The sequence below is a fragment of the Anneissia japonica genome, unplaced genomic scaffold (genome assembly GCF_011630105.1).
Source record: "Anneissia japonica isolate Jap-2015-1 unplaced genomic scaffold, ASM1163010v1 scaffold287833_len2544123_cov190, whole genome shotgun sequence".
In the NCBI taxonomy this organism is placed as follows: Eukaryota; Metazoa; Echinodermata; class Crinoidea; order Comatulida; family Comatulidae; genus Anneissia; species Anneissia japonica.
In genome coordinates this window covers 656,516-684,201 of record NW_022757233.1, presented here as the reverse complement: position 1 = coordinate 684,201, position 27,686 = coordinate 656,516, and the positions used below count along the sequence as shown (strand labels likewise).

Sequence of the window (27,686 nt, the reverse complement as noted above, 5' to 3'; positions counted from 1 at the left end):
CAACAAAATCTAATCACTGGACCGTTGCACTACTCAGGCAAAACTGAAAAACCTCCGCAAGTCAGCATTTGACTATATGCCGTGAACCAGAGCCAACGTACACGTCCGAACAACTGGGACTTCATAAACAAACACAGTTAACTTAATTTCTAAATTGTATGTGTGAAACGTCAATACTATTATTGATACTATCGGTAATTGCACAAAGGGAAGCCGCTGTAGTTTTTCTCATTATTATAGTGCGGCCGAAGTTAGTAAGGTGGTTGGGAAATGAATTCGGAACATCAGCAGTGTCATCAGCATTTTAGATGAAATGAAAATAAACATTGCGCTGGAGAATTTTCATACCTACATGGATTATTATTGGAGAAACCGACTGACGGTATATTTATGTTGTATATAGGCGCTACATTATAAATGTGCAACGGTAAGTATAATCTATTGAGATTGAGATTTTTCTTTTCCATTTAATGCGATGTATTTACAATTTTAATGTTTATAAACGATCACTGAAGATACATTTATAATTAGGCCAGTTTGATTATGTCCTGTCTGAATTATTGGTTTATGAATGTCAATATGATGTGTTGTTTTTTGGTTTTCTCGGGGTGTTGTTGTTTCTTCTACTAAAAGTTCTTGAATTGGGGGGACTTACACTTATTCAATTGTTAGAAAACGCGCACCCTGAGTGCATGGTTTAATGACGTAATTTTATTTTTGTTTCATTCTCCTTAAAGAGTAACATTTCAAATGAACATACTTTTTCCGTACGTATATGACAGACTTTTACGACTCAAAATATAGGCCTATGTCGTCTCACAATTTCTAATTTTAGTAGTCTGTCATTCACAAGTTATAGATTACATTTCAGATATGTAATATAATATGCCTGTTGATGCATGACTTGTGATGTAGAATCCTGTCAAGCAGCCTCAAAATAATGTAGTGTGGCCAGGTCAGGCGTTTCTGTATACAAAGTACCTAAAGTTTACGATCATTTCAAAGCCTTCTATTTTTGAGAATTTAAAAATGCCGAGAACAAAAACCATGATTTACAAAGAAAGTCCAATATAGACCATAGGCATATTTACACAGCCCGGCTCCTACCAAGAGAGAGGGGTACAAAAACATTTAGTACATTAGTCCGGGTGTCGGCTAACTCGTACACTGTATTTCATTAGCCCACTACCAGACAGGTAGAGTGATCATCGTGGTTAAGCTCTGTCCACACTATCAATTTTTCTGTTGTATGCCCATATATAGTGATGATGTGCCTATATATGGTCATGATGTGATGTCATCATGACCGTATTTAGGCATGTCACATGTTTTTGTCTGATTTGATAGTCTGGACACATTTCGTTCCCTCAACGGAAACCTTGAAAATCGTGAAAGTAACCCATTTGTTCATTGTCGTACGGTATGCATTCGGAAATAATTCCAGTGTGTAAATAATTAAGCCTGTTGGGTGATAGTATACTATTAGAATGTTTTGTCATATTTTAATTAAGGAAGGGATTTTAATTGTCTTTACTAAAGTAGGCCTAGGCCTATGCTCCTTTACGTGTTTTGTCACGCATACGTTTCAAATTCGTAATTCTCTCCTGCACGGCACTTATAGCCGATGTCCCTTCGGGTGACAACACGTCTGCAAAGAGGCTTTTCTTACTAATAGCTTATTTAATGTAAACCAGTAGTGCAGTACGGTATTCCTCGGCAATATATCATTGGTAAAAGGGAGATTTTCTTTTAATAAAAATACTATTCCGTTATTGTATACTGAAAAGACCCAGTAATGACCGTAAACTACTCTGTCCAACTCCATTTTCTGCATGACTTAAAACTGTATGTACACAGTGATCTGATTTTCCGCATTTAGTTTTCCTTATATACCGTAGTTTATTTTGATATTTTCGTATGAGTTGTTCCTTGTGTTTGATATTTGATGACTTTTGCACAATGTGATATGAAGTTTTGCGAGAAGGAGGCCATTTTTCATGACAGAACAGTTGTACAGATACAAAGTTTACTATCATTCTACTGATGTCAGTCTGAAATATTTCAATTATCATTTTCGTGAATCAGCCATTTACACACCGGCTTCTTGATGACCAGACAACAAAGTTGTAAGAGTGATAATTCCTGATTGGAGGAGTCATTCAGTTTTAATCTTGGCTTAGTGCGCGTAATTTCGCGTGGATCATCTCTCGCGTGGTCGATAGACAACCTGTTGCATCCCACCGTAACTCATAAATATGGCTACCTGCTAAGGTTACAATGATGCTGCCCAACATTATTTATGTTTTAGAATACATTCACAATCGTTGTGGTGATGGATTTGGCATTTATTTAGGAATAATTTATCGTTTATTGGAAGATACACAAGTTGAGGTCATAGGAGGTTGTTTTAAAAACAACAAATTAACAAAACCAATAATGTACTGTTTATGCTGTACGATGATAAGTTCAGAAGGTTGTGAAGGAAACAAGTGTTGTGAATATTGATTACAAAATATAGAAGCTAATCACATGTATTGGATGTCATGAAGGAAAAAAAAACTATCATAAATGAAAGATAGACTTGGATGTTAGGAAACGAATTTTGATACCGAAATTGTCATGAAATGCATTAGTTGTTGTGCAGTTTTAAAAACTAATATCAAGGTAATCTCTTTGAAGATGAAGATTTGTGGATTAAGTAAAGTAATGCTTTTTTAAAAAGAGAGCTAAGTATAGACATGCGCCAGTTAAAAAGTCAAAAAGTTAATGTCCTTGTGCGACACCTACAATTGTTGAACATATGTACAAAAGGGATTAATAAAGAATATAGTTCGGTTTAAAAACAATTATCAGGACATAATGAGAATACTGGAAGACTAGCCATTTTGTAACATCTTTAGTGAGTTAAGTATAGGCATGCGCCACTTAGAAAGGAAAACGGATATTGTCCTTGTATACCATACAATTTGTTAAACTCATGTACAAAAAGGATTAATAAAGAATATAATTCTGTTCAAAACAATACCAAGACATAGGATAGTAGGATACATAGGCAGTTCGTAACATCTTTAAATATAAAATCTACATGTTGAAGTGCATTGGGGTTGAATAGCTTGGTGGCTAAGGTACGGTAGTTGCACCCCACCCGCCGCACCTACCCATGGTCGTGGATTCAATTCTTTACACGGTAACAGGATTCTTTTCCTAAATCCGTGCCCAAATTAAGTACAAATAAGGAAACCCTAAGCAGTTAATCCACAAAGTAACTTGAAACTAACAAGTGTTCATCTGGTTTTAGTATTTGTACATTGGTAAAAGTAATCCCATTCACAAAATCCAATTTAAATTGCATTCAAAAACTCCTTTCATTTCTCTCACCTCCGATGAAAATATAAAAATATTGGTGTTTTAATACGGTATTGAATTATTTATGATTAAGGTACACGATTTTGTCACTAATGATTAGAATTGTTTCCACTAATAGGCCTATTTTATATGTTAATTACAGATATCGCAATATTGTCACATTTTAGGCAGAGGCTCAAAGATCACCGAAGGACAGGCACCGTTATGTTGGCCTATTATGATAGGCTGTGACTTCGTACAGTATAGTAGCCCTAGATGAAAACATCAAATGAAAACGTCAAGATTATCTGCAATTATAGCCTACTGTGTATTGTCTATGCAGATTTTACACTCACAATAACAGGTAATTAGGCCTGCTTAATACTAATACCCTTTATAAAACAATTCAACCGTCTTTTGTAGGGGAAATTGTTCAATGGCAAGTATAAACACACTATTCAGGTTACCTGCCGCTAAATATTGATTACAAAATTCTCGACAACCCTATTAATGGACTGTCTTGGCAACATTTACAACGGAGACAATGAATGATTTAACTTCTTTTTAAACTTTAATTGAGAAACTACAGTACAGTACATGGCCTATAGGCAGGATGGGTCTAATATTTCACAAAAAGGCTTTGAATCCACATTGGCACCTCAGTCCCATGGTTTGGATAAATTGTAAAGGATAAACGCCTCAGATGTCCGCAAAAATGGCATTAAAAATGCAAAATTTAAAATATTTGTGTTACTTTCAACAACTTCCATGCAAACGGTACTTTTTACTAATAATTTAAAGTGGAATTTCTGGAGAAAGGAGCTAACTTCTCGAACCCCTGGTTACGGGCTTGATAACGGAACCTTTTAGACTGTTACAAACGAAATGACAGTGTTCTAAACTACAGAGCTTTAGTGTGTGCATGTTGGTGTAGCAGGTGTAGTGATCTACTGTAAATCAAAGTAAAAACAATACTAAAAGATTTTTCTTATATTCCTGATTGTGCATGTCTAAAGACTTTAGGTTAAGATGTTGTAAAATTGTAATATATACCTCTAACTTTTTAATAATAAACCTAACCTTAATCGACGTCTAAATTACATCAAGTGCCTTAATATACTTTCGAAGGAGAATGAATTGTTATGCAATACGGTATCAAATTAGTTGAAATATTCCATGTAATTATTTTTTCGCGATACGTTTGTCACTTGAAAATGAACAACAATATTAATATCATTATATTATTAGCATTTGGTCTAACGCCTTATGACACTGTAATCGCCACCGAAGTACTTCATAAAAAAAACCGTCTTGACGGAATAATTATTAACAGATGAACCTTCCTTGTATGTACATTCATTATTCAGAATATATAATTCATTATTTAACATATAATTGAATACATTACTAATTATTTATATATAATGCATTTTACACTCCGTACATTGTGTATATAATGTTAATGAATTATAATAAATAATTGTTTAAAAAAAATAAATTTACACTTGGCGCCTCATATCCTTGTACTTTGTAAATAAAAATCGTAATGAATAACGTACACATTATAATAAGTATAATAATATAAATAAGAAACCAACCGTAACAGAGAAAGGGCACAAGGCACAATTTCAAGAAAGTCGTGCTTATTTATAAGCAACTATTAAATAGCTCTAACTATTAATAAAAGACGCACTTAAAATGTACCGCTCGAGCTAACTCGCTATTGTTGATAGAAATATAAACGTTCAGAGTCGTGATAATGTAACTTAATGCGGAGGCTTATTAAATTAAGTATGATGTTTATATTACTATTAAGGTATATGTTGAGCACCGTTACGTTCCGCTACTTTTGAGGTAGCGGATATTATCACTAATGCATCTATCTCAAAATTGCATTTGTATTCTCAGGGTTAATAATCTGACATGATTGATTTCTTGTTGAAAATATAACCATCAAGCGGGCTCTCCATTGGGTACAAGCGCAGAACGTTTAATCATGGTTTAACCATGGAGGTATATGGTTTAACCATGGAGGTATATGGTTTAACTTACTCCAGCCATTTTTACCTCGATGCTCCAGCATAGTACCGGATAAGTAGGCCTACACCTTGAATTTTCTGTACGCAAAACTGTGACGTAAACACTTTACATTACATGTTATAATCGTCACGATCGGTACATTAATGTTTAATCTAGTTTGCACTCATAAGGATATACTCTACTAATAAATATTTTGTTGTTGCAAACGAATGTAAATATTTTTGTTAGAGAGAGGAATTATTTTTGGGTAATAATGTGATTCTATGGACAGATATAGCGGTAATATATATATCTTATGAGGTAATCAATATAATCCCGTCATAGACGACTATACAAAATTTAGTAAACAAGAACAGTTTTATTAGCCTTAAAGTGTTAAGAGTGAGATGAATTTTGCTTCATAATGATATTGTAAAATATCGAAGAAGCTTTTAAATACGACATTGGTACTTAGAATTTTTTTGTTGATCAGTTAACAAGTATTGGGCTACTGGATGGTTGGTCCTTGGTCCTTGAGCAATATTGAGCACCGATCAAAATGCTGTGAACAATTAATGCGCATGCTCTCTGTTATTTTCTTAAATATTGATTTTGGTGTTTTTTTTTCATCGTTTATGTAATTCAGCTTTCATAATTGGAGTCGGTTTCCTGCTTTGAGAGTCATTAAATGTACACAAGCACTCATCTAAAGAATTTATCCATACTGTCGAGACCGATGTTAATACCAAGATTAAAATCAAGAACATCAAGTCCTCTTGCGGTGCCACATGTATTACAGTTTACTGTAAAATAATATTTTTATAAGAAAAAAACATGATTAAATTCAACTTTTAAATTTATTAATATTTATTATTAATTGATGGATTAGGTCAATCACAGAGAATATTTTAGGATTTTGTGACGACAATTTACTAGGCCTAAGCCAACATAAACATACTTACGATATTTAAATCAAGAGTAGAGTTAATGCTTGCTGATATCAAACATTGGAAAGCATAGAGATTTACGGACGAGCTAAGCATTACCGGTTCAGCATTAGGATTTGTACAAATATACATCACGCAATTATTGCTAATAGGTTATGTGCGAATAGATTGGTTCTGAAAAGTGGAACTAACTGGATAGAAAACATCCACAGATGAATGCGAAGAGGAAATGTAATGTTGATTAAAATTTATGTTAACTTTTGAACTTGACTAACGTTTTAATGCATCATATAATACCTCACAGAATACTCCATTTAATACATTAAGTTAGCAATGTATCTTCATATGCCAAATGATCACCATCCAGTCTAAGCGAATACAGTACAAGTTCATTCCAACTTAATGACTACGTACCGCTAGGGGGCAGCATTCAATTTTACGTCATCGAGTTCTTAATCATGACGGGATACAGTACTTACATATTATTCACCTGCATTAATACATTTGTTTAGTACCTGTATAACGTTTACGGCGTTTTGTTAGTATTAAGTACCAGTAGTTAGAAATATACCCACGTTAATATCCAAACAGCATATTCCCCCGGATCTATTCATGACAATCGACATAATAATTAATATTGAAATTTCACTGACGCAGTACACATTTAGTTTATTAGAGAGGTTAAGTTACATTACAATGTTTTATATTGTGAGATACCGCGTCTGAGCTGGTCCTACAATTAGTGTAAAGTTCTGAGAGCACTGTTGGAATTAGTGACCCAAAGGAACAATATAGTGTGGGCCTGTCCATGGTTCATAACAATAGGCTTTTTAATTCGGTATAAGTGCCGTAGTATTAGCTCTTTGGCAATCGTTATGTCGACGTACTGTTGTTTTACACATATTCGTATGAGATGAGTTATACCTCCATGGTATGAGTGACTAATGACCCGGATCGCTTTGTAAATGTACACTAATGAAACGAAATAGTGCATGACCTCTTGTCACAAACGTTATTTTTTCTATTTTTTTCCGCTTGGTAGGCCAGCAGACGCAGTGTGGCGTCGATATCGTGACTAAGAAGAATAATGATAAAAAATTAATGTGTGAATCATATATTTTACCGAGATAACGATTCCGTTGCAGAATTTACTTTTAAATAGTGCATATGAATAGGCCTACGATAATTTAAGATGTTTATGTCACGTGACTGATATTTTGCGTGCAAGTATGGATATCCTGCGACGCGTTGCAATTTTAAAGCTGCGGTATTAAATGGCGTCTTGAAAGTACACTAGATCTTTGGGGAATGGCGGTGTGGAAAAGGAAAATGGAATTCAATTATTGTATTGATACTTACCGGTACTCAAATCGTTCAAAGATTTTTTTGTTGTTGTTCTGATTGAAAATTATCTTTCTCGTACTCGAACATGTTTTCCTCTCGACGTTGTCGTTGTACTGAATCAAGAATAAGCGTTTAAATTAGGATTACTTCAAATTAAGATCGATCATCAACTCTTCGCAAGCACTTTCAAGCTTTAGTTTTTGTGATTACTGTATACAGAAGACGTCTACATATTGAATGATGACTCTGTTTGTCATTGCAACTGCAACCACGGCGCAATAATCCAATCTCTACATTATGATATTCATTCAATCTCGTAACAACCAAATGATGGAAATTACAACCGGTGGCCGCTGTGACAGGCCTACTACAGTATGCGTTATGAACTGATGAGAAATAAATGGCAACTACGTGGTTACGTTATCAAAGGACGGCACATAAACATCAGTATCGAATCCAGGAGCTGGGACACGGGTGGGAGTGGGGACGCGTGTGGCAATCAAGAGATGCGTCCAAATTTGGTCAGTATACCATTTGAAACAGGAGCATTTTTATGAGCCAGGGCTTACCAACCTTCAAATTGTGCCGCAATCATCGAATTTTGTCGTAATAACCGAGGTTTATGCAATTGATGTTCTCACTAGCTTTACTCTACCATCAAGAAACGTCTCAGCGATTTCTCTATAATGAAGGTCATGTATTTTGGATAATGAATCTATGTTTAAAGTTTGAATCCCAGATCCCATCATCGATGCGTTTATAACTGATCAGTCATGCTTACATTCTTCATTGTTCATTATGCATTAGTTATTATCGTACTGCAACATTATAGGCTAGGGAAATTACTACATGATCAAGGTTGTGTTTAATTGAGCAGAAGTACGTCTCCAATTGTACAGGATTTAAGCACTATTTTAACACTTCCACGCTCGAAATAATTCACTATGAAACATAAGATGTAAATAAATATAGGTGCTGAATTGCTAATCATCAAACCATGGTCACATATAATTTTTTTTTATCCACATAAGTTGTGCGGATGATTGTGAAGCCTTTCAAAGGCGCCCTCAGGCGAAGGTAACCTGTACTTCTCACTTACACAAATCCTGACAATGACCTTGAAACCTCCACATTTTATTAAATTCCAAGGGATTTTGGTTTCAATGTTTATAGAATCACAAACAGATGCGAGCAAAGGAAACAGTCCAGTGATTTTCAGGGTGGGCTAGCTGAAGTGGAGACATTGCATTTTACGGATGCGTTTTACGTGATGCGATACAAAAAAGGTAAATTAACTTTGATAAGTGCAAGGTTAGATCTGCCCCTGTCGGATTTCATTTCCGCACAAATATCTAAAAGTTATTAATTCAGCGGTTTACTTACAAGTGTTTTATTTAAATCAAGCAAATGAAAACAACATGACGTAATACACAGACGATCAAGGCTTACAAGTTATGTCAATGTATGGGACTCTATAGTCGGTTTGATGCCGAGGAAATTACACCATTAATCGATTTTCAATTGAAATTAATTTTTGCGGATCTTCTGGAAAGTCTGAGCTGGTACTGTGTAACTCAAGCTATGGAAAGTACTTTAACAGCATACACTTTTTCTGTAGCTGAATCAGTGAATAGGCCTAGGCCTACTCTTTGACTTGTAAGTTCATACATTATTCTTTTTGCGTCTATCGCAGGTTCTCCATGAACCCAGTGAAATGTTACGTTCATTGTTGTATCATTTCATATATCACAACACAACAAACTTTCTGGGTATTTTTGCCATTGATTGACCCCTCGACTCGTTTGCATACAAACAGCAAACAAAGTCAAGCGTTTATTGCATCGTTTATTGACGTGAAGTGTCAATTCTTCGACAATAAAAGCAATTGTCAATGATTCTCCTGTCATTTATAAATACAGTCAATATTGGACTCAATATTTGCAACGATTGCAGTTAAATTGAGTCATATTTCTATCGACACCTGTTGCTGAGAAGACAGGTCTACAAAGTCCTGTATCACTCTGAGTTCTTCCTCCTTGTTTGGCTGTCAGTTCATTCACGATAGCCGATTAAAATTACAGTACTTGCAACCATGGTTACGCTTAGGCCACAGACAGCATACATAATGATGATGCTTAAAAGAAATCATAGTTTGCAAGCTGTCAATCACTATATCAGCCATCAGGAGAAAAATCCAAAGCATTAGGAATGCGATTTATAGCTTCGTTCACTGCTATTCACCTAGCTCATAATACATGGCTTTGTTTTTCTTTAATTATGCCTGGTAGCCGCGACACATTATATGCTTATGGGTTTATCCGGGTATCTTGATAGCATACACACCTATTCTGAAATTCAAGATACTTGAATTGAAAAACAAAGTGCAGCTTTCGTCTGTGTCAGGATGGGCCCCGAAGTCTCAATTCTATTTTATAGGCCTATCCGTCTTTCATCATTCTGATGATCAAGGTTCGATGACCCAATGGGCCTGGAAATGTACATGTCCAAACGGTCAAGTACAGAGACCATGCTGTTTTAGCTCTAGGCAAGATTTCTATAATCTCATTTTAAGAACTGTTGAATGTCTACGGATTTGTTCTAATACAATAGGAGGAAATCAGGTTGATCACCATAGAAAAAACCTGAGGCCTCGGCGAGTAGTGGTTTATAAAGCCCCTATAGGCATAGTTCCCCCATAGCGACATTTTCATGCGTCCATGGTTACCCGTGTTACGTTACGTCATTATCCCCGCACAGTTCAATTCGCCACGATACTCATTTATCGTCGGATTTAGTCAATTATTCGAATAATATGAGACTGAAATTCCCACGGAATGAGTAAGCATTCCTCATGATAGAGTTTCTATTGAAATAGAAAAGGCTATGGATGTGTAAAAATTAGTCTCCTTCAAATGACGAAATAGGCCTACTCGATAAAGTATTGAAACAGACTTGACCTGTGTTTATGTTTGAATTTTAAAATACGTTGCCTGGTAACGAAAGTACTCAGTCGGAAATATTATCAGTGGACAGGAATTCGTATTTTAAATCACTTGATATAAGTTTCTTTTACGTGTAATGCGTGTAATGAAGGTTTTAATTTCAATGTTAATTGATTTCTTTATACAGTGTTAAATGCTAGGCTTTGTGAACAATGCTGAAGTTTGCGGTCAGTACGCCCTTGGAATGCACCTCCGAGACGGGAACCTGTCCGCCCGAGGGATCCGCAACCAATGCTGGCAGTACAAATTCAGATTATGGTAAGGAATGTTCCATTTTCTTTTTATTAACGACGTACTGGGACTTCGTTGTATAAAGTCTTGTTTAATTGATGTTTACTCATAAATCGAATATATAAACCTTAATTAGGCCTGTTTGAAAATATTCATCCAGGATGACACACCTAAACAAGTTACGTGCTTTTTTTAAAACTCATTTTTTAACTTTATTCAAAGAAACAAAAGGCCTCAGGCCCACTCCAACAAAAATAATCATTGGTATGTGAAGGTATCTAACAACATCTACACAAACTTTCTTTATTAAATGGTGAAGAAGGCACTTTAAATTATCAAATGTGTTGGATCATGTATTAAATGGAGTCAACGAGTCATTACTGTACCATCATAATGCTAATTTCAACATTTCACTTGCGGCGTAGATACGGTATACGAAACGAACTATCTAATGCAAGCTTAATATACATCATGGTTCGCTTTTAAATATAGAATGATTTTGTTTCAATCTATTTTTGCAATTTATCATTTCGTTATTCCAATTCTGGTAATCTATATCAAGGCAACTCTGCATGAACAAGTTTTAAAAAGGCAATCTACACCATCGATTTATCTAGGCCTATGCTTCACCAAAACCATAATGAAATAATAATTAAATCGACCATAGTCTGCCTAGTACTCATCCTTAGTAATCCCAGCGGCTGCTCCAGACAGCCAAGGTAAATATCAAGAATTATTTAAACCTTCAAATGGTACCTATTTAGACAATATCATCCCAAAAATGATCATAATATTAGCCGATGCATCGGTATTGAAATGTTGCCAACTTTTTCCATCATTCAGACGATTTATGTACATAAAGTCCGTAAGTCACCGTCACCCCGTGGAAAACATTTATTCCCAGTGGCTAGCGCGAGTCTTTTGTACGTGTTCGTACTCGTTCTGTGTTGCACAGGAACGTAGTCGTAGTGCTGAGTTATTATATAGTTATTATAACTATTGAATAGTTAATAAATAAATAAATGATGATAATGATGATGTATTGGCGATGTTGATGATCTGTAACGATGATTGTGATGATGATGATGATGATGATAACAATAATAATAGGCCTAATAATATAAGTAAGAGCAAAATAAAAACAAGTTGCAGTGCAATTTGATCAAGTGGGTTTCGTGGTAGGTCTAGAATTTTTTTGTCTGTGTATCGAACGAGACATAGGCCTTCGTTCGCCTCGGATTAAATTATGATAGGTCTATTTATCTTCGAATTATGACATTCAATTTTAAACAAGTGGGTTACTGTTGATTTTTGTTTTGTAGCCTAATTTATGATCAGACGGAACTGACCAACTTTTTATGTACCCATTATTGAGAATCCATTCGCCTCGCCTAATAAAGACGCATGTTGTATTCTACCTATATACATCCTTACTATTTAATCACGTCCCCAAGGGAACAAGGTAAATATGCAGTAATTTCACTGTAAAACTATAATCAGGATTTTTTCTTCGCTTTTTACTACGTCATTTCAAATGCCTGGGGACAGTAGCAACGCTGTACATTTCACTTACCCAGGCGCGTAAATCGCATATGTACATTTTGAGGTTATTCGTGTGAAACAAATTGCCATGGATTTGGAACAATAAAACGATTCATAGTAAAGGAGTATGTACCATACTGAATTACTTAAAAGATACAATCCCGTGGTGGAAAGAATGTCCCAATGAATATACTTTAGCTCAGTAAATCTCCTGATGATGCTAAGAATTGCACTGATTTTGTTGAATCGTGTCGTATCAGCATCCTGCACTTCCGCTTCGATGAATTCCTCTAAATTTCTGCAATTAGGTATACACTTTTTTTTTTAAGAACCAGTAAAATTTTGCCAGGTTCAGTTAATTTTTTTGCCGATTTCATGCTCAAATTGTTCTTCTTTTGTTCTTATTTTTACACACTTTTCAAACATAGAAAATTATTACATAGTGTACAGCAGTATTATCTCTATACGGTACCGTATTACAGAGGGTATTAGTCATACTTGGTCATTGGTCATACCTACTGCAAATAACGTACAGATTAGATTTGTTGGTTTTCTAGTTTAAAAAAAATAAACACCTCATTTGACATTTTACCTCAGCCTCAACTTGTTCTTATTTTGTTCTTAATTTTAAGCAGTTTCAGCCTCAGTGTTGTGTTTTTATAATTTAATATAAGCAAAAAAACGTGTATTCCGTCAGAATATAGGTCAACATTAATAACCCGCCATTACAATTACCGAAGTTCAATGTGCTTGTCAAAAGCTATATCTTCTGTAAAAGCATCATCATTAGGATAGTTATGTAAGGAAACATTATTAGATTCGATCATTTTTTACCCGTTGTGATCTGAATGTTAGGTCTATTCTAAATTAAATTAACTCAATGATTTGGTACATCGAGGCCTGACCACCCAGATTCGTTTTCAGTCATCAATTTCTCAAACAATAATATATTATAATAATTTTTGTATTACTTTGTATTTGAAATTTGGTATTTTTTTGTTGTGGCTCTGGAAGTAAATAAATGTTTTGTTGAATTGAAATTGAAAAAAAAATTGAATTGCGCGAATTTTTTGCAAAAAACGTTTTCTCATACAGGTAAGATATTTAAGGATCACAACCCAATTTCTTTTTCCGCATAGGAAGGCCGATATTGTTAGTTTGGATGCCTTCTAAAGTGATATTAAATACCATGTTCACTGTCAGTCTGTAACTTAAGTCATTGGAATTTCGAAGAGGTGTTGACTTATATCGCGCCGACAAAGGCAGGCAAGTGAAGAATTACTTTCGCTCGTGGACACGGTCCGACTTTTCCGTCAGAGGTTTAAACTCAATAAATCTGGAGACCATGTTGCCGTCCATTCCATAATATCTTTGAAAATTAACATAATATTTACCGTATAACGTTTATATTTCTAACATTAAATCATTGTATTGTGGTGAACAATCATGTCTGGGCCTTTTCCATAAGCCACGAGTCGACTTGGATTGTTTTGAAGGTGTGGACCTAAGAGGATAAAAGTACATAAACGTGCGTGTTTGTGGGACATGCGCGTATAGTGGGCTACCAGACGACGCGTTACGGTACCGTATGTTTAGTACGGTAATTAAAGATTCATTGACAACTTGGAAAGATCCATTAGCAAAATAGGTTGATAAAGGTTATCTGGCAAATGATTGGGATTAAATGCTTTTTGTCCCCATCAAGTCTCTACAGTCATGTTAACTTTCACTTTCGGGGCATGCTCATAAACAATCGTTATTGTGTCTGACACGTTTTACCAGAGTGTTGACACTTGACACCAGCAATTTCCACAATACACTACGATATGTTGGAAGAAGATGTTGATCATATTTACGACGACGACGATATGTTTATGACATGTATTGGCGATGTTGATGATCTGTAACGTTGATTGTGATGATGATGATAATAATAATAATAATAATAATAATAATAATAAATAATAATAATAATAATATAATAATAATAATAATGCTAATGATTATGTTGATGATAATGAGAATGAGTATGATGATGAGGAGGAGGAGGAGGGTGATGATGATGAGGAGGATGACGATGATGATGATAAGGTATACCGATGACGATGTTGATGATGATGTTGGTGGTGGTGTTGATGAGATGATCATCCAGGCTGTCTGGCTTGTGCTTATAGAAATGGAAGATCTTCCAGTCAACACGACAGAGTTCAGCATGACGTTAAACGTGGCAATGAAGATTAGAAAATAATTTATTATAAAAATGATAATAATATGATTGATGTTGACCGTACCAATCACGTTGATAAAATGACGACGATGTATAAAAGATATGATAAGATTTACCAGCATGACATAGGCCTAACATTTAATGCCTGTACTAATACTAATAAAAAAAAAAGGGGGTTGATTGATTCAAATGTCTGCTCTGTTGCAAAATTATACCAAACTTTGGTCCCACTCCCAGATTTTGAAGCAACATAACATTTACAAAAACTGGCAAAGGTCTATTCCACCGTGGAGGTATCCAACAAGTCATAGACAAAAGAAACAACTTATGAGCCGCACTTTGTGTCCTAAGGGCTTGGAACATGGGTGGGTCACGGTCATCTGTATTTAAAATGCATCTCACGTAAATTCTCTATCGTCAGCAAATTATCATTCATATGTATAAACCATAAAATTTATCTGAATTTGTCAACGATTGCTCCCAAAGTCACGCATTAGAAAAGTCGCCAATGGATCACTTCCGATAATAGTGATAATATTACTTAACAAATACAGTGATAATATGATTTAGCTAAAGCGAAATAAATGATTTAAATTTCATATGGTTTTGTTGGGTTAGACATGGTGGTTTGAAACAGTAATCGAAAAACCGTTGTTAATTATCAATCCGTAATTGAAAAGATATCTCGCAGGCAGGCAGTCTCTAATGCCGACACCGATGTAGACTATTGTTTGTAGCCATAGCTCATGCATTATTTTAGCGATATTATTCGAAATTCAGTTTAAAACGTTGTAATATTGAGAAAATAGGCATACACATTTATATTATGGACAAATGTAACGGCAAGGAAGGGCGGGCATCTGGCATAATGACGGTCTTTAGGCTTAGAACTATTACTACTAGTTAAATTTACATATTATTTTAATTTATTTACTAATTTTTATTCAGCTCTTGAGATCTTCGAATCGGGACGTTGATTAATTTTGTAATAACAACATTATTAATGACTTTAACTTATGCACATACTAAAGACGCTTCTCACATTTCCATTATGTAAAAATGAAAGAATTAAATGATTGTCCCAATAGAACTTGAACCGGATGCTAGACCTACAGACTATGCCAATCTATAAATTAAATCAGTTGACAATAATATTATATTAATGCGATGATATACGGTAACTTATAAGCCTATATAGCCTATGATCGATGCAGTCATTGTAGAGTAAGTGAAAACTGCAGGGCTATTATGAAATATAAAAGGTAGGCCTGTGCCACAACCGTTTGTCATAATGCAATGGTTTCATGATACTAAATTAAAGGTAGGCCAAAGTTTTTAATGTCATAATAAATCATTTCATGTTAACGTCATGCAGAACCTAGAACAAAAAAAAAATCGCTGAGCAGAATTGAGTTAAAGACGGCGCACCTGGCAGTGGTACTGTATATTGATGCAGTGGTGGATTAATTACAAGGAACGGCGAGGGTGGTACGGTACGACCGTACGAGGAAGGGGTAAATTTACATCTGACCTTTTATAGAATAGTATCTTGTGCTTGAGTTGTGACTTGGTGATTAAGATGCTAGCTTTCCATTCCCAAGGTCTTGGGTTCACATTTCTATGTGCTGCCTATTTACCGTATTTCTCATTCATGTGTAAATAGGCCTACTAATATAATACAGTATACGGCGGTACCGTATGAGCAGCCATTTCCTCCACCATATCAGATACCGGTATTGAACAGGGAGATTTAACCCCGTTTCTGATTATTTTATCGTTTCTACCCTTGAGATTCTAAAGAACAAAACCTCGTTTTGAGATATTCTGTTAATCCTTTAATCGAGTGGATGTAGTCCGGATTAACGATTAATAATGACGCTTACAAACAGTACCGTAATCATGTATATAACAACAAAATATAATATAATAATTATAATTATATTGGCCTAACATTATCTTTATCATTTATTATTATCATCATTATCTCACCATCATTATCATTATTATGATCATCTTCATTGGTTACAAACTCATCATGCCGTTTGATTTTTATTAAGTATTTCAGAGGTCGCAATGAGAGAGCCTCATCCACTAATTTTTAAATTCTTCATTCTTATCGCTCGTGCTATCGGCGACGAAGGACGATTCCGCTCCTCTGCGAGTCGTGCCCTCAATTTGTTTTGCAATAGTATCATTAGTTAAATTGTAGCAAAAGGCACACGAGTCGCCCATGTGTCGCTTAGTCATTACCCTCGTGGGTTAAATATTGATTCAAAAGATACATACGCTTAATTTTTAACGCTTTTTAAGACGAGTAGTTCACCCAGGCGTAAGCCCTAAAATTCCAAATTGACGCTCCTCAGCCAAATGGCATGCAGGAAAAGGTTGCGTGGAACAGGTGAAGAAAGGCAATTAGGCCTATCATCACGCCTAATTTCAGAAGTTATTCCGATAGATGGAATATTCCCTGTATAGCATGAATGACTGAGTCAAGACAGTTAGTATGTAATATTGAATCAGGAGATTGACGTTACGTGGGAAAGTATATGATTCAGAATGTTTCTGACGGATTAACCATAATCAAGCAGGATTCTTTTAGAATAAATACACCCGTAAGCAACTCCGATTTCAACTCGCTTCAATAACTATCAAATATGTAGATTTCATGAAAAGCAATAATTAAACAACCATTAAACAAAGTTATCACTCTGAGTTTCCTATATATTCGTCGTGGGAAATGGTTAGTGTATTTTGTACGTAGATTTATCCGTGTGGGAATGGATTCTTACAATTAATTGAAATGTATCCAACTTGGTGTAGTAGCCAGCGTCGCGTTTAAAGTTATTAATAACACTTGATGATGAAAAGTGGTTTTCGTGTGAAACATTTGGCTACTTTTGTTGATTGATTTTGATTAATAAGGTATTTATGGGATGGTAATGCATCAAGTGATGCTATACTCAAGTTGACGTTTTATCAATTACTGGCAATGTTGCTTTATCATTTTGTCAATAGCTATCGTGTGTTAAATCCTTTGCGTCGCCAGTACAAACCCCATCGCAATCTCACCGACAATAACTTTCAACAGTTACTACACGTAGCAATTATGGTTATTTATCACTCCCTCTTACTGTACTATGAACAGACTACCCCAGTTCGCGCGTTCTCCCTCAAATCTCGTTGTTTAAACTTTATGAAATCGTTAGCTATTTGTTTACCTTAGAATTCGTTATCACGAATGGGGATAAGGCAGATGTTTTAAGGCACGCCGAAATCTGTGTGAACTTGTCTGAAACCCAAACTTCAATGCAAATACACGGACACTGAAAACAAAGCTGTTAAATATGGCGAAAGGTAATGAAATAATATGAGCCGCATTAGAATCAATAGCAATAACACAGATTCAGCGGAATTGGAAGAAATTTGAGGTAAATTTGCAATGCGTCAGGTCCAATCTCTTCTCTCGCATGAATTCAAGCCTTGACAAAGATTTGTAGCCAACCTAATTGAATAGTGGAATAATTAAAATCTCCAGTCTTAATTTGAGTTTACACCCGCCTTTTTCGACAAGAATTACAACAGAGATTTGGTTTCCTTTTCGATCTATTCGGTAACATTGATGGTTAAATAGGCGTAAATTATCATAAACACACAAACACCTGTACATCGTAACTCCACTAGTGAGTTATCGACCCGGTTGATAGGGGGCGTTTAGAATTGCACGCTGACACGACAGTAATGTAGTTTATAGCCGCCGGCATATTTTTTATCAGACACACCGAAAAAAAATCATAACAATTAATTGCATTGAAGTGGGACAGTCGCACTGGTATTTATTACAAGACAATATACCCAGAGGCTTTAGATATCATATTAATTGCAACTTAAACACTATTCATAACACAATTGAGTATGCTATTATACGTGTATGAGATCTTATTATCTGGAAATTGACTTTCGAAAATAAATACAGAAGTGATTAATTACAATTTTCCCCAAAACAAAACGATCAAAGATGCCGCTTTTACTGTAAATGAATTCAGCTTTTATGGTATTAATGACTTTGTAATTCCATGGAACTTTGATCCAACGCACATGGGAGCTTATGTTCTGATAATGATGTTGGCGTCATGGGAAAATATCTTCGCTGTTAACTTCTTAAGCCGGTAAATTACGGTCCTTGTGTAGGTACTAATTTTGCAGTGTTATAACATAAAAATGCTATGTTGTACAGTTATATTCCTCGCTCGCTACTGAAATGCGGTTCATATATGGCACTTTTTGTTTCACACAACTTATTACCAAACATATATTTTTTTGTAATATTGAATAATCGTTTTGTAATTTCAGGTGGAGAACATAATTGTGCTGTTTGCGAGTCCAGACGTCGAATAGTGGTCATCGAAAAGACAAGAGCCGCTCGCCGATCGAGATCACGCTCAAGAGAACGCAAAAAACAACAGCTAGCAGATGATGATAAGCCGCCTGGGTGTGAAACTAGTCCTCCTATTAGACGGAGAAGGAGATCGCTCTCTCGAGAACGACGTAGGAATAGTGTGAAATTAAAGTTTATTGAAAACAATGACCCGCGAAAAATAATCAATATTCATGTCAGGAAATCAGAGCCCGTATTTATTGAATCTGGCGTATCAGACTCAAATCGGGACGTTGACAGTCTTTACTCTAATTGTTCTGAATCAGGAGCCGAAGACCATTCGTCTTGCTTTGCCGATTCTGAAACTTCATCTTTGGTAAGTTACGACGAACTTATTTATTCTGAGCTCAACCGAAGAGGGCGCCAAAGGGTTCGATTCTGTGAGGAATCAATCATTCGAAGTGAACATCATGAATATAAAATTGCACAAATAAGAACTGCGCCCCCGGCGTATGATCGTCGGTTACAGGGCAATAGGACACTAGATATTTGTCAACGGTTAAATGACGTCACTCTTTCCGCAGACGACGAAGCCGAAGATGAAAAAGAAAATGATGAATTAGTTCTTCCTATCTTTATAAGATACCCGGTTAAGTCTTCAGAACGAACATTTTTAAAATCAGACGAAAACAAACCGTGTGTTGATCCAATCGATACAGATATGTTAAATAGTGACAATGCAAGTTATGACCCTACTCTCGCCACTCAACGAAATATTTCAAGTGAAACAAAGAGTAAAATTAGTGGTAATTTAGAAAGCCAGAATGAATCACCGCGACGGACACAATCTGAACGTGCATCTACGGACGCTAAAGACATCGAAGAGCTGGTGCTGAAAAGTTGTTTTGGGAACCAGAAGTATTTAGAAATGGTCACCAGTGACTATGAATCCGAATCTGTATCGTCTGGTGATAGTATATCTGCATCAAAGAGGAGAACAGGTCGCAGACTATCACATGCAATTGCCGAAAACCCTCCAGGTAAGTACTTGTCATTATGTACCGTAAGTTTTATGACGTCATTTCATAAAGTGTGCCACTGTTATGATATGACGTCATGATTGCTTTCGGAAACGAATTCACCCTTTTCTATTTAAACCACCATAAGCTCTCATCTTTAATTGGGTGTCATCATGGAGGGTGTGATACTGTGCGTTATTAAAATTACTTTGTAATGCCTCGATCCATAAAATCGCTACGCTGTCGCAGTGTTTTCAGCGATCGTAGTACTGCGTACCAGTCCCCGATTCGACCGATCAATTGGCATCACCAAAAGCCCTCGGTGATAGCGTGAAGCGATTGCATGGAAACAAAGCTTAATTACAGTGCGCCTAATCTGAGTGTGCTATATATTATAATAATAATGATCATATTGAATTTCTAATGTTGCTCCTTTTCTCCCTGTTTAATATTACCATATCCCTAGTCATTAACCAGAAAATGCATCCACATTGGTTGAAAATAAATTGGATTATACATTACCTTTATCTCAATATGTCTTCACAACTCAAATAAATGTGTTTTAATGTGTGGATATTTTTTCCCTAGATGAAAGCGTACAAGATAGTCGCCCGCTTGCCAAACCATTCCATGAAAAAGACTCTGAAACGCAAGAGAACATGAATATCAGTGATTCCGAGTTTGACTTGTATAATCTAACAACCAAAACAACAGTGTTGTACCCCCACAAAGCGCTATCACCCGGGGAGTTGACGGTGCAAACGGGTCAAGTAGTCTACGTTGATCCACGAGAACTGTACAGTAAAAAAATCTGGGTAATAGCCTACATGGTATCAACTGGAGAGTGTGGTTTCATTCCGAAAGTAAATCTAGCAACAAGGAAAATGGAAAACATCGTTTAAATTTATTTTATCGAAAATTTTCTACAGCAGGGAAATGACCATAACTATGATCACCAATCAATCACGTCACATATTTATATAGGCCTAGTCCTTTTATCAGTGAACGGTTATGGTTTGTTCATTTTGAAAAAATGGGCTGTATACTTAATGACGTCATCAACATTGTGCAATTGCGCGTACAGCGCGGGTGATGACACACTTAAGTGTTAGTGATACTTTTGCGTAAAATGGTTCATGTCAACAACTGTACTTATACGATTGATTAAAACAGTTATTCATATCAGTAGTTGAAGGACTACGGTACTTCAAGCATTGCAACATGACTACTTTTGTTTTTGAAGATTACTTTCTGAAGATTGTACTGTATTTAGTATATTCTTTTTCAATAATAATGTTGGTTTTCCGATTGTCAATTTACCTTTACCTAACTTTTTGAACGGATTGTGTTAATACTTTGATTATTACGGTATATCATTAGAGTATCTGATAAGTATATGTTGTGTGTAGTATATAAAATGTTTGTGACGTTGTATTATACTATATTATATAATGACTTTTTTACTACAATATGTGTGATTCACTCTATGACATTGAGCTTCAAGATATAATGTGTTCGAACGTGTTTTGACGTGCATGTATTATCAAGTGTAGGTCTATTTACATAATGGTGAAATGATTTTAACGATTACGAAAGTACTATAGATCGAACCCTTAATTTCATATAGTATATATTTTTACAACGTGCGGAATATCTGTCAGTGTATGTAAAACCGAACACTAATCATCAGATTATGCATACAAATATAGGTCTACCTACTTAACCACCGCAAAATCTCCTTAGTAGGCCTATAATCTCTACCTCTATAGTACAGGTGTAAGCTACAAACCAACCCATACGCGTACTGCTGCTTTTCGGTTGTAACGCAATAAAAGTCGATCGTTAAACTTTCATAACATAGCCTTTAAGAATATATTGTAACAACTAAAAAAACTCCCCAGGAGACTATATATCCCTACCTCTCATATAACACAAGTAAGCTACGATACAACAGAAGGAAACCTTTATTACATAATAGTTTTTACGCCTAGGTCTTTAAGCACTATGCGTAAAAAGTATTAGTATTTTCGATGGTTGTGAACTTCAGTCAGATTTTATAATACGGCGCACGTAATGTATAGTGATTTTAACAAATACATAAGCTCCCATTAGAACCCTACCTTTAGAATAGATACGATACGATAGACGAATCCTTATTTACATCATTGTATTTCTACGCACAATGCGTACAAACGCTAATGACGCTGTTAAGGAGATCGGCCTATTATTTAATGAAACTGATTGTGACTACGATAATTTTGGCCAAATGACTATATTTAAGTACATATTTATGTTTTTTATATAATTTTTAAAATAGTTGATATTAAGAAATATACTTTATGACATTTTATAGAACCAACTCATAGAATTTGTTTTACCTTTTATTTGAGAGAATGACATTTTATGTGTGTGTATTTCATGTTGTGTGTTGTTTTTACATTTAAACAAAATCTAAAAGTTTTCAATAGTTAAATGAATCTTAAGTTTTCAACACTCGTCCCAGGTCAACTAACTATCTATGTTAAATGCCATTTTAAGGAGTAACTACCGGTATGTTGCGATGTAACATTAATGAATTTTCCACAAAATCGCTATTAAAAGATTGTAAAGATACCAGAAATGCAATTTTCCATTGAATACACCTGGATAAAATAATATTTTCGGTGTATAACAAACATATGGCAATCTATAAATCAATCTATAAATATAAGAATACTCTCGTTTTCCAATTTGATGTTTCACGACCTGTGTCATGTCTAAAAAGTTAATCATGAATTTTTAAAGTCTTGGTCACATTATAAACAACTACGATATGGTACTGTATACTAAGCAATGTAAAGTCTGTGTTGTCGTATGAATGGCATTTAAATCATCCATTCATGTTACATCCAAAGTATTATAACGTGTAATGGCTGTTTTAATAAGTGTACCGGTGTGTCCATAATACATATGCCCTCTATGTTCAAACTTTCTCTTCGACACTGGAGGAAATAAAAGAAATACAGTATATCTCATCGTATTCTATTTGTTTGTTTAAACATGTGCTAAATACAACACTTGATGAGGATAAAATATTAACAATACTAATGATCATAATATAGTCAAAATCAATAGGCCCTCTTACATGCGGAATATATTCAAGATTCAATCATTTATTGCATCCTACAAAAACTATCATGGATTATTATGTACTAATATATCAGTCATGAGGTAAACAAATTTAAAATTTTAATCTCGCATTCGAATTGCTTAATTTGTACAAGTACCGGTAAGTTATAAATTTCAAATTAAAAATTTGAATGAGAAAAAAAATTCCCCCGTCCATTTTCGGACAGTTAGCCTAAATAATAACTTGCCTGCATTCATTTTCATATCCTTAAATTGGTTGGTAATCAATTTAAGGATTTTTGTAGAAAAATTTCTAAATCGGTGAAAACTCGATCTGTTTCTCGTTGGAAACTAATAGTTTATTTTGATCCTCTTAATTGAGCTATTCAAAATTGTATTTAAATTTTGAATGTATTTTCCAGTCTTTTTGAATGAGTGCATCTATACACCAAAAATACACATAGGGGACTACATGTCCCACCCATTTCCTAAGAAAACTATGCATTATGGGGTAGGTAATATGGTATCACTAAAAAAAATGGATGTTACAATTTTTATGGTAATGTGAAGATGATGACGTTGACGATGATGATAAAATTTACGATCATTGAGCAGTTGGGCCTAATATATTAGCAACAGCCTAAATAATTTTATGAAATTGTCTTCGGGACTGTTAATACATTCATGTTGATAAATCGTACACGTGGATAGATGGCATTACTGTATTTCTGACCGCATGACGCCATATAACAATAATCTGGTACTGGTACAAATAGTCGTCTTTTCCAAGACATTTGGCAGACATTGACTTGACGTTGTCATTTGTAGGATACTGCTTTTAAAGCTATACAATGTGAAGCGAACCAACAGCAACACCGTCATTATCATAGAGGAGAACAATATAATGAAATAATTATCATGATTTAGGTTAAAATCAGCGTAATTAAAAATATATCCTTAAAATAGCATACCGGTACTAAATTGATAAATTTTCATTAAAAATAATGCTTTTATACAATTAAACTACTTTCTAGTGAGTAAAATGTTATTGTGTTGAGAACGGAAGTTTAACAGTTTTCATGGCAAAAGTTCAGTTTAAGCTTATTTTTACCAGGGGCATAGGCTGGGGGGGGGGGGTTGCGGCCGTTCCCTCCCAAAAAGACAAAAAAAGTTTCGCTGGTGTAGGCCTAAGCAGGCCTGCTATAGCACAACAATGAAACATTTGCAGGACAGCAAGTAAAACTCGATTAGCCCAAAAGTACACATATTATATGCCTAGTCGTAAAACAAAATAAAAAGTCTTTTTTTTTTTTTATCCTAAAAGTGAATAAATACTATGTCTGCTTGTACAACAGAACATAGGGCTTTTCCTCATTGATATAATGACAACTTAAGTTGAACTGCAAAAAAAGAAAAGTTCTTAAAAAGCATAATTAAGGTTTAAAAAAATCTGGGACCTCAGAAATTTAAACGACCCTCCAACTTACACCCAAAGTGGATCGTCCCTAACACATAATTTCTTCCTTGTAACTCGGCTAAACTTTCCCGAATGTTTCATTCAGATCAGTTGATCCATTTAAAAAATATCTGGTCTGCGACGTTTTTCTTTGAATCAAGCACACACCCTACTCCGGATTGTCACAAAAATTGAATCACTTCTTTACTAGACCTTGGCAAACTGTTATACAAGGTTTCAATTATACCCATTGATTTTTTTAAAAGAGATATTTAGGTCTGGGACATTAAAAAAGGGCCGTAGCCACCAGAATTGAAGTGGTCAGGTTGCAAGCGAAGCGAGCACTGAGGCTGGGGTCAGTGAGCCGCCAAAGGGCTCCCGTTCGGGTTCAGGGGCCAGGGTTCAGGGGCCCGGGTAATATTTTCTATTTTTCCATTGTATACACCAATTTTAATGATGTTCTGTAGTTAGTAATCTAATACATAGTTTTTAAAATTTTATTTATTTATTTTTTTAATGGAAATATGTTGTAAACTAACATCAGGGCTATGATGAAGCAAAACAATAAAAACGCTTTGAATTCAAAACAGGCAAGCTGGGTTTATTAAAGAGAAAGCTTGCTACACATAGCATTGATGTTATTTTAGTACATGCCTTTTACATTAAAAAAAAAAAGTCTAAGATTAGACCTATGAACGAAAAATAATGTTGTTATGGTACACTTTTAATCAATACAATGCAGGAGCGGATCCAGACCTTCGGCCCGTTCGCCACGGCGCAGGTCAGGGTGAAAGATAAAAATGATATTAAAAAAAATATATAAAATGATTGCAGTGCCTGGTGGTCTGGCAAATTCTAACTGTTTCTGTCAGAAATGCCACCTACCTCAACCAAAGACAAAAATATAGACAAAAAATGCATTGCATTGTCTGACTGTTAATTAAAAGGGACTGTAATTAAATCGGCTGCGCGATGTACTGTTGAGTTTTTAAATTAATTTTATTTTGATTTATATGTCACGATGTATGGTTATTTAAAAAAAAAGAATTACAATGAGAATATACACGTTCGTTGATTCTTATAACCTTATTGGCATATATAATTTTATTATATTTTGTTATTTTAAAATCACAAGAGACAACTATGCATATTTAATTAATTACATGGTGGAAGTAAAATCACACCAATCAAGTTTGGTTTTGGTCAGAGTACAGTTGTTGGAAGAATTGCGTTATTCTGCTTCCTTTAAGAATAAGTTATATTATGACCAAGTTGTTATTATAATATGAATTTTAAACTGTAATATTATTAAACAAGACCAATCAACACATACACATAAAACATGTACATATCAATGTTTAAACTTTCCTCTTGGAATTTGGATCTAACTAGACTGGGTTCCAGTGCCTAATCTTTGTCTTAATCAGTTAAAATGCTTAAGAATAAATCGATTTTGGCACCAATCAATCAATCAATCAATTTAATGGATATCACTTTCGTAACAGTGGCACACGTTGGACAATACCCAACGGTGCATCCAAATATAAGAGAAAAATAATAAACTTAAACTAGGAGTAAATTAAGCTAAAATGTATATACAAAGTAAAATTTATCAACATGGCATTTTCTATATTACTAATAAAAAATCAATAAATTAGAGACTTGTGGCAAGTCTAGGATCTAACATGTGTATGTAAATTCTCTGTACTGTAAACATTTACAGAGTGGACTTCCTTTGTTGTGGTCATATCAGACTGTAAAATTATTATTAAACGTCCATTCAACAAACACCATAAAACATATACAAATTATTAGGTTAAAGTTCTCACGTCGATGCACATGCATAAAACGTAATTTCCTAAAATTTGGATATCTGAGATAAGAGTGAACTTCCTTATGATATAAGAAAATATGCATGTAAATTGAGCTACAAGTTTACAAGTTAAAAGAGAGGACTCTAGTATTGTAATTGTGATTGTTACCATCAGTAAAATGTTTTAGATTGTTCATCATTCGGTACATAAAAATACCAATTTGATAACTGTGAATTTCCTTGAGTAAATTATATTTGTGGAAGAGAGGATCCGTTGGGGCACCATACTCAGACCACGTTATGGCACGAATTGCTTTTTTTCTGAAGTTTAATAATCTTACTAACATAATCAGGAAAAGTGTTGAACCAGATAATATTACAATAGCTGATAAGAGGTTGAACAAGGGATTTATAAATGGTGAATTTAATGTAAGTTAGTGGCGTAGTTTTAAAAATAGGCTAACATATTTCGATAATTTGGAACCTATTAAATCAACATGTGACTTAAAAGATTTCTTTAGTGGGCCAAGTCTGTGACTTCTATCAATGTCTTTAGGAAAGGACATTGACTGCTAGTTTATTAGAGATTAAGTTGATTACCTTATGATCCGTGTACCAATCAGATTGTTCGGGAACACCATATGCGATCATTTTGATCGTTAAATTTAAAGTTGAAACTGTCGATCGTAGCTTCAGTTACTAGTTCAGTAAGATCAGCAGAAAGTTGTGTTTTTATCATAGATGTTACCTTAGTAGCAATACTAGACAGCAAATCAGAATTTTCTTCAAAGTATGCTTGTATTTGTGTACGTATTATGTCTGCGTCAGCCAAGCCAGCATTCACTTCGACCGATTTGGAATTCCCGCTATGTGACTTGAGGCTATCAGGGCTGTCAGCTGACTGTACCTTCTTTCCTTTAGTCGTCTTTGGCTTGGATTTTTTTAAGCAAATGTGTGGTAAAAACGTAATAAAATCCAGATAAAATGTACCAGTATTGTACAAACGGTAACAACTACTTAAAAACCACCCCTACACGGCAGAATAATAATTAAACAGCGCAATTAATTGCATTAATAGCTTTCATGCAAAACAGGAGGTTACATGCGTCCGTTCACCATCGTGCTCAATCGGAAAATTTATATGCCAACTTTTACAAATACAGTGACAATAAAATACAACATGTGAGAAAAACAAAAACTGAAACGCTGGACAGGGATAGCTTAAGCAAAGTACATTGCTATAATTCAGAAAAGCCTG

At 34.9% G+C, this 27,686-nt stretch overlaps 1 protein-coding gene and 1 long non-coding RNA gene across 6 annotated transcripts; one reads left to right on the top strand and one right to left on the bottom strand.

Moving 5' to 3' along the window:
• Positions 1-57: 57 nt before the first annotated feature.
• On the top strand, positions 58-23,060 carry LOC117124561. Of its 5 annotated transcripts, none has more exons than XM_033270832.1 (5): positions 58-427; positions 3,534-3,709; positions 10,785-10,915; positions 19,008-20,072; positions 20,640-23,060. In XM_033270832.1, exons 3-5 carry the CDS (start codon positions 10,810-10,812, stop codon positions 20,951-20,953), a joined length of 1,485 nt encoding a protein of 494 aa, XP_033126723.1. In that variant the 5' UTR covers positions 58-427; positions 3,534-3,709; positions 10,785-10,809; the 3' UTR covers positions 20,954-23,060. The 5 variants fall into 5 exon arrangements, with proteins under 5 accessions (XP_033126723.1, XP_033126721.1, XP_033126722.1 ...); XM_033270830.1 differs by having other exon boundaries at positions 3,509-3,709; XM_033270831.1 differs by lacking the exon at positions 3,534-3,709.
• Positions 5,731-27,686, bottom strand: LOC117124563. The gene is made up of 3 exons (XR_004447989.1): positions 27,029-27,686; positions 20,574-20,693; positions 5,731-6,167 (listed from the first exon to the last, which is right to left on the bottom strand). It is a non-coding gene; the product is annotated as an uncharacterized LOC117124563 (long non-coding RNA).